Source organism: Fukomys damarensis, unplaced genomic scaffold (genome assembly GCF_012274545.1).
Source record: "Fukomys damarensis isolate Sample0158 unplaced genomic scaffold, DMR_v1.0_HiC HiC_scaffold_32, whole genome shotgun sequence".
In the NCBI taxonomy this organism is placed as follows: Eukaryota; Metazoa; Chordata; class Mammalia; order Rodentia; family Bathyergidae; genus Fukomys; species Fukomys damarensis.
In genome coordinates this window covers 15,358,539-15,370,737 of record NW_022900944.1, presented here as the reverse complement: position 1 = coordinate 15,370,737, position 12,199 = coordinate 15,358,539, and the positions used below count along the sequence as shown (strand labels likewise).

The 12,199-nt window shown below is 51.7% G+C and overlaps 1 protein-coding gene across 3 annotated transcripts in view; it reads left to right on the top strand.

Annotated features, from left to right (window-relative positions):
* Nkd1 (NKD inhibitor of WNT signaling pathway 1) overlaps positions 1 to 12,199 on the top strand; it is a 90,023-nt gene that overhangs the window by 53,842 nt on the left and 23,982 nt on the right. For 2 of the 3 annotated variants that reach the window (XM_010629197.3, XM_010629164.3), the window contains exon 2: positions 6,964 to 7,030. The exons of the other annotated variant lie outside the window; for it this stretch is intronic. Coding sequence is in view for 1 of the 2 variants with exons in the window: in XM_010629164.3 (XP_010627466.1) it covers positions 6,964 to 7,030 (67 nt within the window). In the remaining variant the exon portion in view is untranslated. The remainder of the gene's footprint in view (positions 1 to 6,963; positions 7,031 to 12,199) is intronic. 3 annotated transcript variants of the gene reach the window in all.

Below are 12,199 nucleotides of genomic sequence, written 5' to 3'. Positions count from 1 at the left end.
TTTTTTTTTTTTTTTTTTAAGCTGGGGAGGTAACAGTGCAGAGGCTCTGAATTCAATCCAGTACCAGAAAGCAAAAACAAAAACAAAACAGGAGCCTTTAGGGAGGGCCTGCAGCCAGTTGGGAGGTATGTGGTGCCTGGCCTGATTATTCCCTCTTCTTTCCCACTGGAACCAGCCTGACCGCTTGTGGGGCACAGGACTCCAACTTCAGGCTTTTTATGTCTTGTAGTTTCCAAAGCCTGGTCCATGTTCCTCTGAGGTTTAGAATTGAGGTCACAAATGGTGGACATCTTTAATGATCCTGTCTTTGTTCAATACAAATTTAATAGTTTAAAAAACCAAAACACACGTAATGAGGATCATACTCCTTATTTCACTGACCGTATTGTTTATGGCAAGATGGAGGCTGGGGTGGGGGGGCGGTGTGCATCAAAGCCAATTGAAAGAGAAGTATTAGAAAGTATTAGGTGTTCACGTAGCCCAGTGGGACCTGGCTGTGGAGGAAGTTGTGACAGTGGTGTGTGGATGCCCACAGCTTGCTCAGGTGAAAGTCCAGGAAAAAGACTGTTGACTCTCGCTGCCTGTGTCTGGCTCATTCCAGAAGTGGCAAAACTATCTGAGGGGTTTTCTGTCCCTAGGCCCAGTGGGGTCTAGGGTCTGAGGTTTTGGAGTCAGGCCCCAGGGTCCAATGTCCTTCCCCCAACGCCCCAGGCCCTGGAAGCCAGCTTGGGCTAGAGTCCTGGGATGTGGGGAGCCGAGACTAGGAGGTACAGTGAGGCGCCCACTGATTGCATGGCAAGCAGATAAAAATAGTCAGGGGAGCAATGTGAGGAATTTTAATCACTGCTGCACATCTCTGGAGTCTGCAAGGCTGCTCCTCTCAGGCCCCCAGCCCCAGCCCTGCACACACAGCTGGGAGCTGCCAGCCTCCCCCGCAGCTTACTCTGCACGTACAGTTGGGTTGGCCAGGGTGAGCTGTAGGGGCCACACAGCAAGGGGCGCCCAGACTTTCTCGGCGTGGCAAGGAGTCTTGGGTTCTGGTTTTAGGAGCCCATGGCTTGGTTCTGGGAGCTGCAGGATTAGAGATTTGACTTGCAAATAACAGAAGCTCAACCTAAGTTGCCGTAGCATTTATAACCATCCAGACAGGTGACAGCCGGCCTGGCCCCAGGGCTCACCCAACAGATGTTGTCAGTATCTTCTATGTGTGGAGAGATGTTCCAGAGTGACGCTGGCCAGTCCCCACCCACGGCCGATGTCTCTTTTCCCTCTGATGCTGTGTGAACTTCCACCCAGTAGAACGAGCTCCACAAGGAAGCTGGCATTGAGTCAGTGCCCAACCCTGGACACAGAGAGGATGCCAGTCACCAGCTCCTTCAAGGGGACCTTAGGGCCAGGGGAAGATTCCACTGGTCTGGGTGGGTAGGCAGAGCCAAGAGTCATCCCTAGGTGACCTGTAGCCACACAGGCTTGGGTGTCCTTGGCAAGTGGCCAGGGCTCTGCCCCACACTTCTGCTCATTTGATGAGTTGCTGTTGTTCTTTGGCTGTGATGATTTTTGCAGGGAGGGGTGAGTGTGCTTTCCTCCTGTCCCTGGGGAGGAAGACATTCCAAGCCCCTGTCACTGGGACTCTGTCCTCTTCCCTGGCCCTGTGGTGATGATGGCTTTGCGTCACTGGCCTGCATGGTACACATGGTTAGAGGGGGTGGCTGTTCCCCAGTACTTTAGGCCTGCTGTGTCACGGTGCGGGGGAGGGCTGTGGAGGCCAGAGAAAGCCCAGGGGATGAGGAGAGCAAGCCAGGTGGGTCCCCATGTTAGAACCATAAAACTGACATCCAGAAAGTGGGCAGCCCAGGCTCCCCCCCATTTCCCGTGTGTAGCCCCAGAGAAGAAATGTGCCCCACTGATAGGTCTACAGCTGACAGACTGACAGCATCAGTCTCACCTCCTCTGCCACTTTAGACCCGAGACCCACTACTTCTTACCCTGGCTAATCCTCAGTTCCTTCTTTTGTAAAGTGGGTGTTGGTTAAATTGAAATTTAATTGCCCGAGTAATAGGTAAATATACCTTTGGCTCCATATCTGTGTATTCTCCATCCACAAATCAACCAACTACAGAGGAAAATATTTGGGAAGACAAAATAGTTTTAATGAACACATACAGACTTTTTTTCTTGTCATCGTTCCATGAACAATGCAGTATAGCAACTATTTACATAGCATTTACATTATACGAGGTATTATAAGCAATCTAGACGTGACTTAAACCCTGCAGGAGATACGTGTAGGTTCTATGCAAATACAATGCCATTGTGTATTGAGGGACTGGAACGTGTTTGAATTTGGGTATTCACAGAGGGTCCTTGAAGCAATCCCTTGTGGATACCAAGGGACAGCTGTACTTACCTGTTCTATAATATAGCAGTTCTGATAAGCCTGAAATTCCACATCCTCCCACTATGCCCTCTGCTTTTCTGTTCTCCTTCCCTTCCCTGGAGGCTAGTGCACATTTGCCTGTGTGCGGTGGCCTCACTGTCCACTGTGTATGCACCTTTTCCTAGGTGTACAGGTAGCTTCACATTCCACACCTGCTGTCTCGCTCATCCTGGGTCGTAGTGCTCTGCGTGGCAGGGTGGACAGGTCGGCCTCATTTTTCTGAACTACCAGGAGGTGTTCCACCATGGAGGTCTAATTCAGTGTCCTTTGGTGGCTTCCAAGGCCGTTCTCACTGTTGGTTAATAGGAATCATGTGGCCCTAACCCCTGCTGACCATGAATGCACCTCTGAGGACACATATATGAGGCCAGTTCCAGGGTATCTGGTGACTATAAGGATGAATTGTGAGAATGTCCCTGAGCACGTATGAGAGTTGAGCGCTACAGAAGGAAGACAGAAGCCAGCATTTATTGCTCCTCACCTGGATCAGAAGCCATTCTGGGCATTTTGTGCACATCTTGACCCTTCTTTGACATCTCAATCCCTATTAAAAAGGAAAATACAGAAAAATTAAAGTGTTTGCTGCTACTTAGTTGCCAAGGGCTTTTTTGGCCACCGGTCAGGTCCACCCAGTGCTGGGAATGGAGAAGCCTTGTCCTGCCTCCAAGTGAGGGGACAGAAGGAAGGTGAGAGCTGGCTTTCAGCAAAGCCCCAGCTGAGCTGCATCTATAAGAGTGCTAGGAAGAGGGTTCCAGGTATCTCCTGGGGCAGCCCCAGGGCAGGCTGCTTGACCTAAGGGGTACTGAGCAACCTGGGTTCCAAGCAGCTCTTCTCTCAGCTCCACTCATTCTTGGAATCTGGAAGTTATGCTGTGTTCCATGGGTACCAGAAGTTTGCTTTGAAACCCTTATGGTACCAACATCTGTTATTTCTTAGGGAACAGAAAGATTGACAGAGACCTGCTGGGCAGTGGGGTGGGGAGACACTGAGTTCAGGAGTACAAAGTTTTAAATACAAAGAGGAAAACCCTAACCAGACTCAGCCTGGGCCCCAAGGCCTGCTTTGATGTGGTTTCCCATCCTGAGGCCTTATAAGGCACTGTGTCTTACGAGATCCTGGACTCAGGGCTGAAGCTGGCCACTCACCCAGTCCTCAGAGGAGCTGACCTTTCCTCTAGGCACCCAGCATGGGACAGAGTTGAGTCCCAAGCCAGCAGAAGGGCAGTGTTGGGACTCGGGAGGGAAGCTCATTATGACCAGGTGGCCTGAGAAGCCACCAAGTTAGGCCCCTGGGCAGGGACTCCGGGAATCTAGGAAGGTCTCTAATCAGAACTGAGCACAGGCTGAAGCTCATGATCTGGGAGGAGTCCTGAGACCTTGGGGCCACAGTGACAGTTGAGTAGACAAGAGGAGGAATGAAGGGTGGTCACTGTAAGCCAGTTCTTATTCTTGGGCTTTTTATAAGTCAGTGCAGTGGTGAAGGGTGCAGGCAGGCTCTGGTGCTGGCACACACTAGCTGTGTGACCTTGGGCAGGTCTCTCAATCTCTCTGTGCTTCAGTTTTCATCTTTAAAGCAGGTATAATAATAAGAGTGACTAAGTGATTAGAATTAAATACTAAGTGCTAAAAACAGTGTGTGCAGAGGCTGAGAGTAAGTTCTCAGGTGTCTGTGAGGTAGTCTGTCCGCTTGGCCCAGACACATTCTGAGACCATTTGATGATCATGCAGAAGAAGCAATAGACAGGAACCAGTGAGCTGCTGAGGACTCCTAGGACCGGGTACAAGGTTGAGTATGTCCTGTGCTCCCTTAATCCTGACAGCCACCCTGTGATAGCACAAGGCTCTCAGCCCTGTTCACACCCAGGGAGCTGAGATGCCCTGGAAGTGAAGTTCCTCTCCAGGTGACTCTGCTGGGGAGAGCTAGGATCGGAATGGAAGTCTCCCTGACCCGGTTCCGGAGCTCCTGCCCCTGGGTCCTGTGGGCTCCTGGGTCAAAGGGTCAGCATGCCCAGCTCCACAGCACTTGCCCTCCTGCAGGGTGGTGCTGCTGGCCTGGCCCATGACCTTGCCTGCAGGCCCCCAGCTAGAGCCAGGTCCCCACAGCATGTGGAGGGTCTCGGGGTGGGGGATGGCTCTGAGTCCCACAGATAGACGAGTACTAGGCCTCGGACTTGTGGTTGCTGCTGGGCTAGGACAGGATCTCCTGTTGACTCAAGTCCCAGGTTGCCCTTGGGTCAAGTGACCCAAACTATGAGTCCTGCAGGCCTAGGGCCGTGCAGCTCAGTGTAGGTGGTTACTTTGCCATAGTCGAGCATGTGCATCAGCCGGCCCTGTCACCAGGGAGCGCTAGGCATTTGACAGAGCAGGGTACGGTGAACAGTAAGAGGCTGGCCCTAGAGCTTGCATCGTCACTGTGAGCCATCATCACGGTGATGATGGTTCATGTGTGGCACACATGTGGGTGACAGCGTGGGAACCCCTTGGCTGTCTTTTATTTGTTTATTCTTTAGCAGGGTCTCTCTATGTCCAGGCTGGCCTGGAACTCACTATGTGGCCCAGACTGGCCTCGAAGTCAGCAATCATCCTCCTTCAGCCTCCTAAGTGCTGGGATTACAACTGTGTGCCACATGCCTAGCCCCTTGGCTGTCTTGTTGGGGTGACATTTGGAAGCTTAGAAGTGTGCCAGTAAAAAGACTCAGGACTCACAAGGCTTGGGGGTGCCAGTAGCCCTGCCAGATGCGGGGTGGTGCCGAGGTTGGTGCTGAGCCCCTCTGTGCAGTGGTCCTCACTGTGAAGGCTTTGTGTGTCCCCTGAAGACCGTGGTTGCTCCTGCAGCAGGCGTGCCTGCCAGCCTCTCAGGGGGACATGCAGCCACCTTCTGCCTTTCTGTCATGAAAGACTGGCTTTAATTGGCTGCTGGGGCGTATCAGCCATCTGAAGATGCCACCTGTGTAGGTGTCTCCTTCCTGTCAGCATCTCCCAGCTCCCCTGTCAACTCCGACTCTTAACACAAACAGCCAGTTTACAAGCCCAGGAAATGTTCAGTGATTAGAATAATCGGTGGAGGCAAGAGGAGCCTGGTTTGAAATAAATGGGACACCGAGAGCTGGATGGCCATGTTTTATCCCCCTCTGAGAAAGAGTGTGTGATGCTCTAGAAGACGGAAAAGAAGAAAGACTAGCACAGACCAGTCCCCATCCACAGGTCTTTAAAACAGAAAACGAGGAAACAAGCAGCTGTCTTCCAGCTGTGGCCAGCAGTGCTATCCGCTATGTACCACTCTGTCTCTCTGTGGTCATCAAGACAGGGCTGGTTTTTCTTTAAGCATCTGAAGTGCAGGAATTTTTCCCCCAAGGAGAGGGTGTTTTTGTCTTTTTTCTTTTCACAAAGAGAAGATGGTGACAGCTGCTGCACTTGGGCTTGCTATTGCCTGTCATCTTGGGTGCTCTGGAAGCGTCACTAGCATCACCGCGGGTGTGCAGAGATGAGGTGGTCTAACCCCCACTCCTCATCTGTCTGCAAAAGAGAAGTGTTTCCTAAAGTGGGTTCCTTGGAATCCTTATGGAAAAACAAAACCCTGTGGTCTACATAGGTTTGGAGAATGTGATACAACACAAGCTCATGGAGATTCAGGTGTTTATAACCATTGCAAAGGCCCTGAAAAGTCCTACATTGAGGCACTCCTAACTTTTTCTAAAGGAATCTTCTTTGATCATAGAAGTCTTCTTGGCAGAGTACCAGGACATATATAAGCTAATCTGATGGGCCCCAGGGGAGCTTCTTCCGTAGGTACTCAATGGGTCAGATAGATGTGGCCTGTTGACGTCCTCCACGTCGCCCAGCATATGGAGCACTGACATGCCCCCAGCCAACCTCATGACACTGAAGTGGCATCTTTCAGGCTGGCCAAGAGGAGCCCTGCGGTGTTGGTGCGATGAGGGACCTCTTCCGCTCTCTTGTGGGATCCCGCAAGGCTTGCAAGGGTCAGGCTAGTGTCAGAAAGATATGTGGGCCAGCAGGACATGGAGCACAAGGGTGGACCTGCAGCAGCCAGAGCCCACGGGGTGTGGGATGCTTGTCGAGGCTTTAGGGTCTGGCTGAAGACAGTGGGGCCACTGGATAGCAAACCAGGCCCCATAGGCTTCTTACACCCCTACCGGGCAACTGCCAGGACCCTGGTGAAAGAAGAACGATCCGGACTAAGGAGTCTTCTCGGGGTCTTCTTGGGAGGCTTGCTGGTCTTGTGCGATTAGGTAGATCTTGTCTGGCAACTCTGGCATAGGGGAGGGCTTCCTTTCAGAGGCGGAAGTCCGGTTATGGGTGGAATTTCAGGGTGGGCTGCAGGCTTCAAAAACGTTACTTCCTGGAAACCATCACCATAGCAAACTAACCTTGTGCATAGGGCCCCACCTCCCTGACTTGGTCCTAGCAGAAGACTCAAAACGGGTTCTCACCACCACCTCTCCCATCTGGGTGGGCTCCTGTCTGGCCCCACTCTTCTGTAACGACCTTGCTTTGTCTTCCTAGGAGCTCGTGGGCGAGGTTTTCAGAGAAGGGCCCAGTGAGGAGGAGGAAGAGGACTTCCGGCTAGAAGGTACTTGGTATCTTTGGCTCCATTTCCCATTCAGTGGGGTAAGGAGGGGCATCTGGCTGCCTGTGTGCCTGCCATAAGGTCCCCAGAAGGTCTTCGGCCCTCACAGTGGGGTGGGCTGTGAAGGAGGAGGGAGTGTGGCCTTTCCCGGGGTCACAGCCTAGCCCCAGCCTGTCAGCCGTGGGACCTCAGAGTCAGAGGGCAGCTTCCCCCTAGGTTCAGAACAGTTACACTATAGCTGTTTCCCTGGTTCTCCAGCCATATCACCCCGGTGCATAACACACACACACAGACACACACACACACATCCATGTGCACTAGTATAGGTGTGCACCCTTGCACCCAGCCAGCCTTGTTCTCTTTGCAGGAGTTGCTCTTATCTGTCAAGTGGAGCTCTGGCCACTGGTGTGCTGATGTGACTTTGGGCAGGCAACCTCTCCTTCCAGGCCTCAGTCCCCACCTAGTAGAATAGGAATGAGGCGTGCATGGCTGTAGGCTTGGCTCAGGGCATGTTTGTGGAGGGTAGTGGTGTCCTATTCTTATTTGGAATCACAGAAGAAAAGCACTGTTGTCAGCAATGTGGGAGAGTATTTGCCCCTAAGCCGAAGGGAGGCAGTTGGCTACAGAGCTAGGGGCCCAGCCAGGGGCCAGGGAACAAGGGTCCCTAGGGCATCCGGCTGTGGGGGTCTTGAGCACAGAGGCCAGAATGCTTTCTCTCCAAGGACATCTGCCCCCCCCCAAGGCTGTGGCCACATCCAGTGTGAGGGTTAACACCAGCACTCTGTGGCTCTGCCAGATGCTTTCTCTCCAAGGACATCTGCCCCCCCCCCAAGGCTGTGGCCACATCCAGTGTGAGGGTTAACACCAGCACTCTGTGGCTCTGCCCCAGGGTTACCTAGTCCTAAGTGAATTGCAGTAAGCCCCCAGGTGAATTGTATATAAGTCACACCTGAAGACATTACTGGAAGAGATTCACTCAGCTGCCCAGAAGCTGAAGGGATAGTGGGGATCCAGGTATCTGTCAAGCTTTACCCCAGTAGGAACTGGCCCAAATCAAGAGAGAGGAGTCCCAGGGACAGAGAGCTCTGCCCAGACTGGAGTGTGGTCCTCGAGTGTGTCTGTGGGTGGCTCACAGGTTCGAAGGCTTTGAACCTCTGTCGCTCGCTGGACTCCCAACCCTTAGCTGTTGTCCTCTCTCCATGGAGACATTCTGGGAATTGGTATGCTGTAGGGTTTAGGCCATGAGGGTTAAGGTGACCTCAGACTCTGCCTACAGGGCCTTCAGCATTCATTCCATTTATCTACTTTGCTCATTCATGTGATTACCTACCAAGTTTGTTCTCTTGTCATCTACATGTATGTGACACCTGTTCACTATCCATCCACGCACCCCTTGTCCATGGTCCACTCAGCCAATTCTTGCACCCATCCATCCATCTCTCGCTCTGCTCATTACCCTTCCTTTCCTTCATTGCCCATTCTTTTGTCTCCTCGTCTGTCACTTTCTCTTAGCAAGCTAGTTCTCACGTGTCACTCAACACCCTCAGTCCGTCCTCCACCTCTGTCCTTCACTTACCTGTTCAGCATCGGTCCACTCATCCCCTGCATTCATCCATTTAATCAACTTCCACTTACCCTGGGACAGTGATGGTGAATCTTTTAGAGACCAAGTGCCCCAAGTGTGACCCAAACCCCACTCATTTATCATAAAGTGCCAACACAGCAATTAAACCTGAATACTGAGGTTTTAGTTTAGAAACAACAACTGTTGTCCAGTGCTCGGCTGCCGGGGTGACTTGGCTTGTGTGCCAACAGAGAGGGCTCTGCGTGCCACTGTGGCACATGTGTCATAGGTTCTCCACCACTGTGCTAGGATCTCTCCATTTGCCTGTCTATCTGCCTGATATTTTTTGGGTTCCCTGAATAGAGCCATAACCTAAGGACTTTTCTGTCCATAAAGACTTAGTCTGAAATCATGCAGTTAATTTCAAGTGAGATATTGTTGCCAGTAAACAGACATAACATAAGCCATGGGCCTGGCTCCTTCCCACTTCAGACAGCAATCTTATGTGACATCTTGGGCACGTCCCTTGCCCTCCCCCACTGTTACATGAGGGTGGTGACATGCACCTGGAGTCACTGGACATCCCGAGGTATGGATATCTCCTACGTAGGACTGACTGCTTTGGGGTAGCACTTAACAAACATTGGTGAGGGAGTGAGGATAAACAGAAGGTGCTTGAGGGTTTCAGCTCCTGTCAGGAAAGGGTGTGAGATTGATGGCACTTGGCCTGACCCAGAGGCGCATCAGCTAGCTACATGTTGGGCTTTGGTGGCAGCCTAAATACTTTACTGGCCACTACTGGTGCCCAGGCATAGTGGTGCCCGCTACCAATGAAGGGGCTGCATGCCACCAACCTGCCTCGGTTTCCTCATTAGAGTTTGGGTTAGGTTATTGGTGGTCAAGCTTTTCAACCTCTCTTCAAGCAAAGGCTCATACAGAAGCACAAAATGTGAAATAGTTAAAACATTTCAGAGAGATTCGTATAGCCTGAGGTCATTATATAAAACAAAGGGCACCTGACAATCCTGGGTGTTCATGGGCTTCTATATATGTGTATTACTATATGGATGGAAAACAAGAAGACAATAGTGGTAGCTACTCATGGTCACAGGAGGGAACTAAAATCTGAACGGGTAGTTAAAACAGGCTGTAGTATTACTGTAATGAATGTTTTAACTCTTTATAAGAAAGTAGTCCCATATTGCTCATGAAATGAAAAACTAATGACAGGATTTAACAGTGGAAACAAAGCAGTAACAGCAAGGCTTTGGAGCTAGGTGGGTGCCTGGACCTGTCTAGCCACTTGGTCCCTGAGACCCTTTGGAGGGATCCTGGGCTGAGAGAGGGCCTATAGTTCTCTGGCCTCCTTCAGTGTAATGGCCCAAAGCCATCCATGCTGGCACCAAGGTGCAGTTGTGAATGTCAGGGCACTGTACAGCTGGGGCTGGTGAGAGCAGGTGCTGCCCTGTCCTGGCCACACAGAACCGTCCACCTGCCCACGACCTGGGGCTGCCGGTGTCCTTCTGTGCCATTGGCCAAGGGAGAATAAGCTAAGTACTGAATGTCTTCTTTGTCTTCCTGTTGGCCAAGTTCATTGCCTCTTGGCGGGCTGGAGAGCTGTTTAAAGGGAGAAAAAAGGCCATCTGAGGCATGGAGATAAAAAGAAGTCTTTTAGCCACCCCAGGAGAGGGTGGCTCTAGCTCCTGCGTTGTTATGTAAAGCCGGCCCTAATCCCCTGTTTTAGCCGCCTTAACTGGCCAGCTGGGAGCTCCAGCCAGTGAAGGGAGATTAAGACAGGCTTGGTGTAGGGCTGGGGCTGTGAGCAAGAGCCTTTTGAACTCAGGGAAGAACAAAGTAAACATCAAAAGTTCCAAGCTGTAGGAGATGCAGGGTGTGGCAAAGTGGGGAGGTGAGGCTTTGGTGGGCTAAGAGAAGTGTGACCACTCCTGTCCCGGTAGGGGTCTGGGAACAGGGGACGGGCCGCCCACTACTCACCTGGCTTCCCTGCTTTCTTTCTGGACAGGATGCCAGATAGTGGCCACCCATGGCTTATACCTAAGGCAGCAGTTGGTGGCGGCCTATTTGGCAGACGGTGTCATTTATGTAGCCTCCAGGAAGTACTATCCAAGGGTGTCCTCCTGCCCATCACAGCCTCCTTGACTGACCCATAGGAAGAGAAAGACCTATGAATGTTTCTTTCTCGTTCCTTTGGGTTCCCTGTCTCATGGCATCTGTAGAGAGCTGGCTTTCAGAAGCCTGCCACCTTGCTGGGCCTCTCTCTCCCAGCTGAGGCATTCAGGGCCACTGGTGTCAGATGGCTGTCCCATCCCCACTGGCAGCTGTTCAAGGACCTTTGCTTCTCTAGCCTGAGGCCAGAGGTCCTGAAGGTATGAGTTGTGACAAGCAGCACAGCAGTGTTGGCACTGAGCTGCAGAGGACCAAGCAGCCTTCTGTGAGCTCGGGCCTGTTTAGCTCTCTGGAGACCCTAAACTTTGCCTTCATTACAGTCCAGGGAATGTGCTTTACCTAGCCTGCTTTACCCAGTTAGTTCACTATGTGGCCTTGGGTGAGCCACTTCACTCTTCTGTGCCTCGGTTTCTTCATGGGGTTCCTCGTAGCACTCCATCAGGCGTGCTCATTATGTGCCCGAGGACATCTCCAGTTCAGAGCAAGTGCCCAGTAGATGTGAGCTGTTGGGATTCTTGTTTCATGGGTCCTGTTTGCTTGCAGAGGGGCTGCCCCTGTTCAGAGCCATCTGCCTGGCTCAGCTCAAAGCTGGCCTGTCTTCACAGCTTCTTTGGTCCCATGGGAGTATCAGAAGGCTTCTTCCTTGAGCTCCCAGGATGTGCCATAAGGTCTGGCCTAGGCAAATTGCTCAATATATACTAAAGCATGCAAGTGAGCACCAGGAAGTCACCACAGCCAGGTGGCTGTCTCCCTTTGGCCACTCAGGCAGGTCCTTGATGGGCCTTAGGGTCCAGGCCAGCCCATCCAGCCTGGAAGGCATAAGATGCACAACCACTGACAGAGCCCTTGCGATGCCCTTAGTCCATTTCATTTATATGTGGGAAATGAAAGTTCAGAGAGAAGTGACCTGTCCAGGATAACAGCAGACTGAGAACAGAATCGAGACCTCCACCCCTTCCTCACTTCTTGTTTATTAAGAATCTGCTATAGCTTGGTGCTCTACTAGGCCCTGGATTCACAGCCATGAACAAAATAGCCCTGCTATCAGGGTCTTCACAGGAGAGAGGTAGAGGTGAATAAGTAAACTAGTGAATGGGCAGGGGAGTTTCTGGTAGTAGTTCTTGGCTCAGGGGTAAAGCCCAAGAAGGGCAGAATGTGAGAAGGCCTCTGAGAAGGTGTTGGTTCAGCTGAAATGCAGATGCCAGGAAGAAGCCAGCTATGGAAGAATGTGGAGGAAGATTGGCCAGAAGGAATGAGTGAAATCCCAAGGTGGAAGGAGCTTGGTGTTTGGAGAAAGAAAGGAAGCCAGTGTGTCACAAAGAGGATGGGGCTGTCGGGGAGGGCTGGACCATGCTCTTTGGTCAGACAGGGTTAGATACAGGGCTGCCCAGCTCTGCTAACATTAAAAAAAAAAAAAAAGG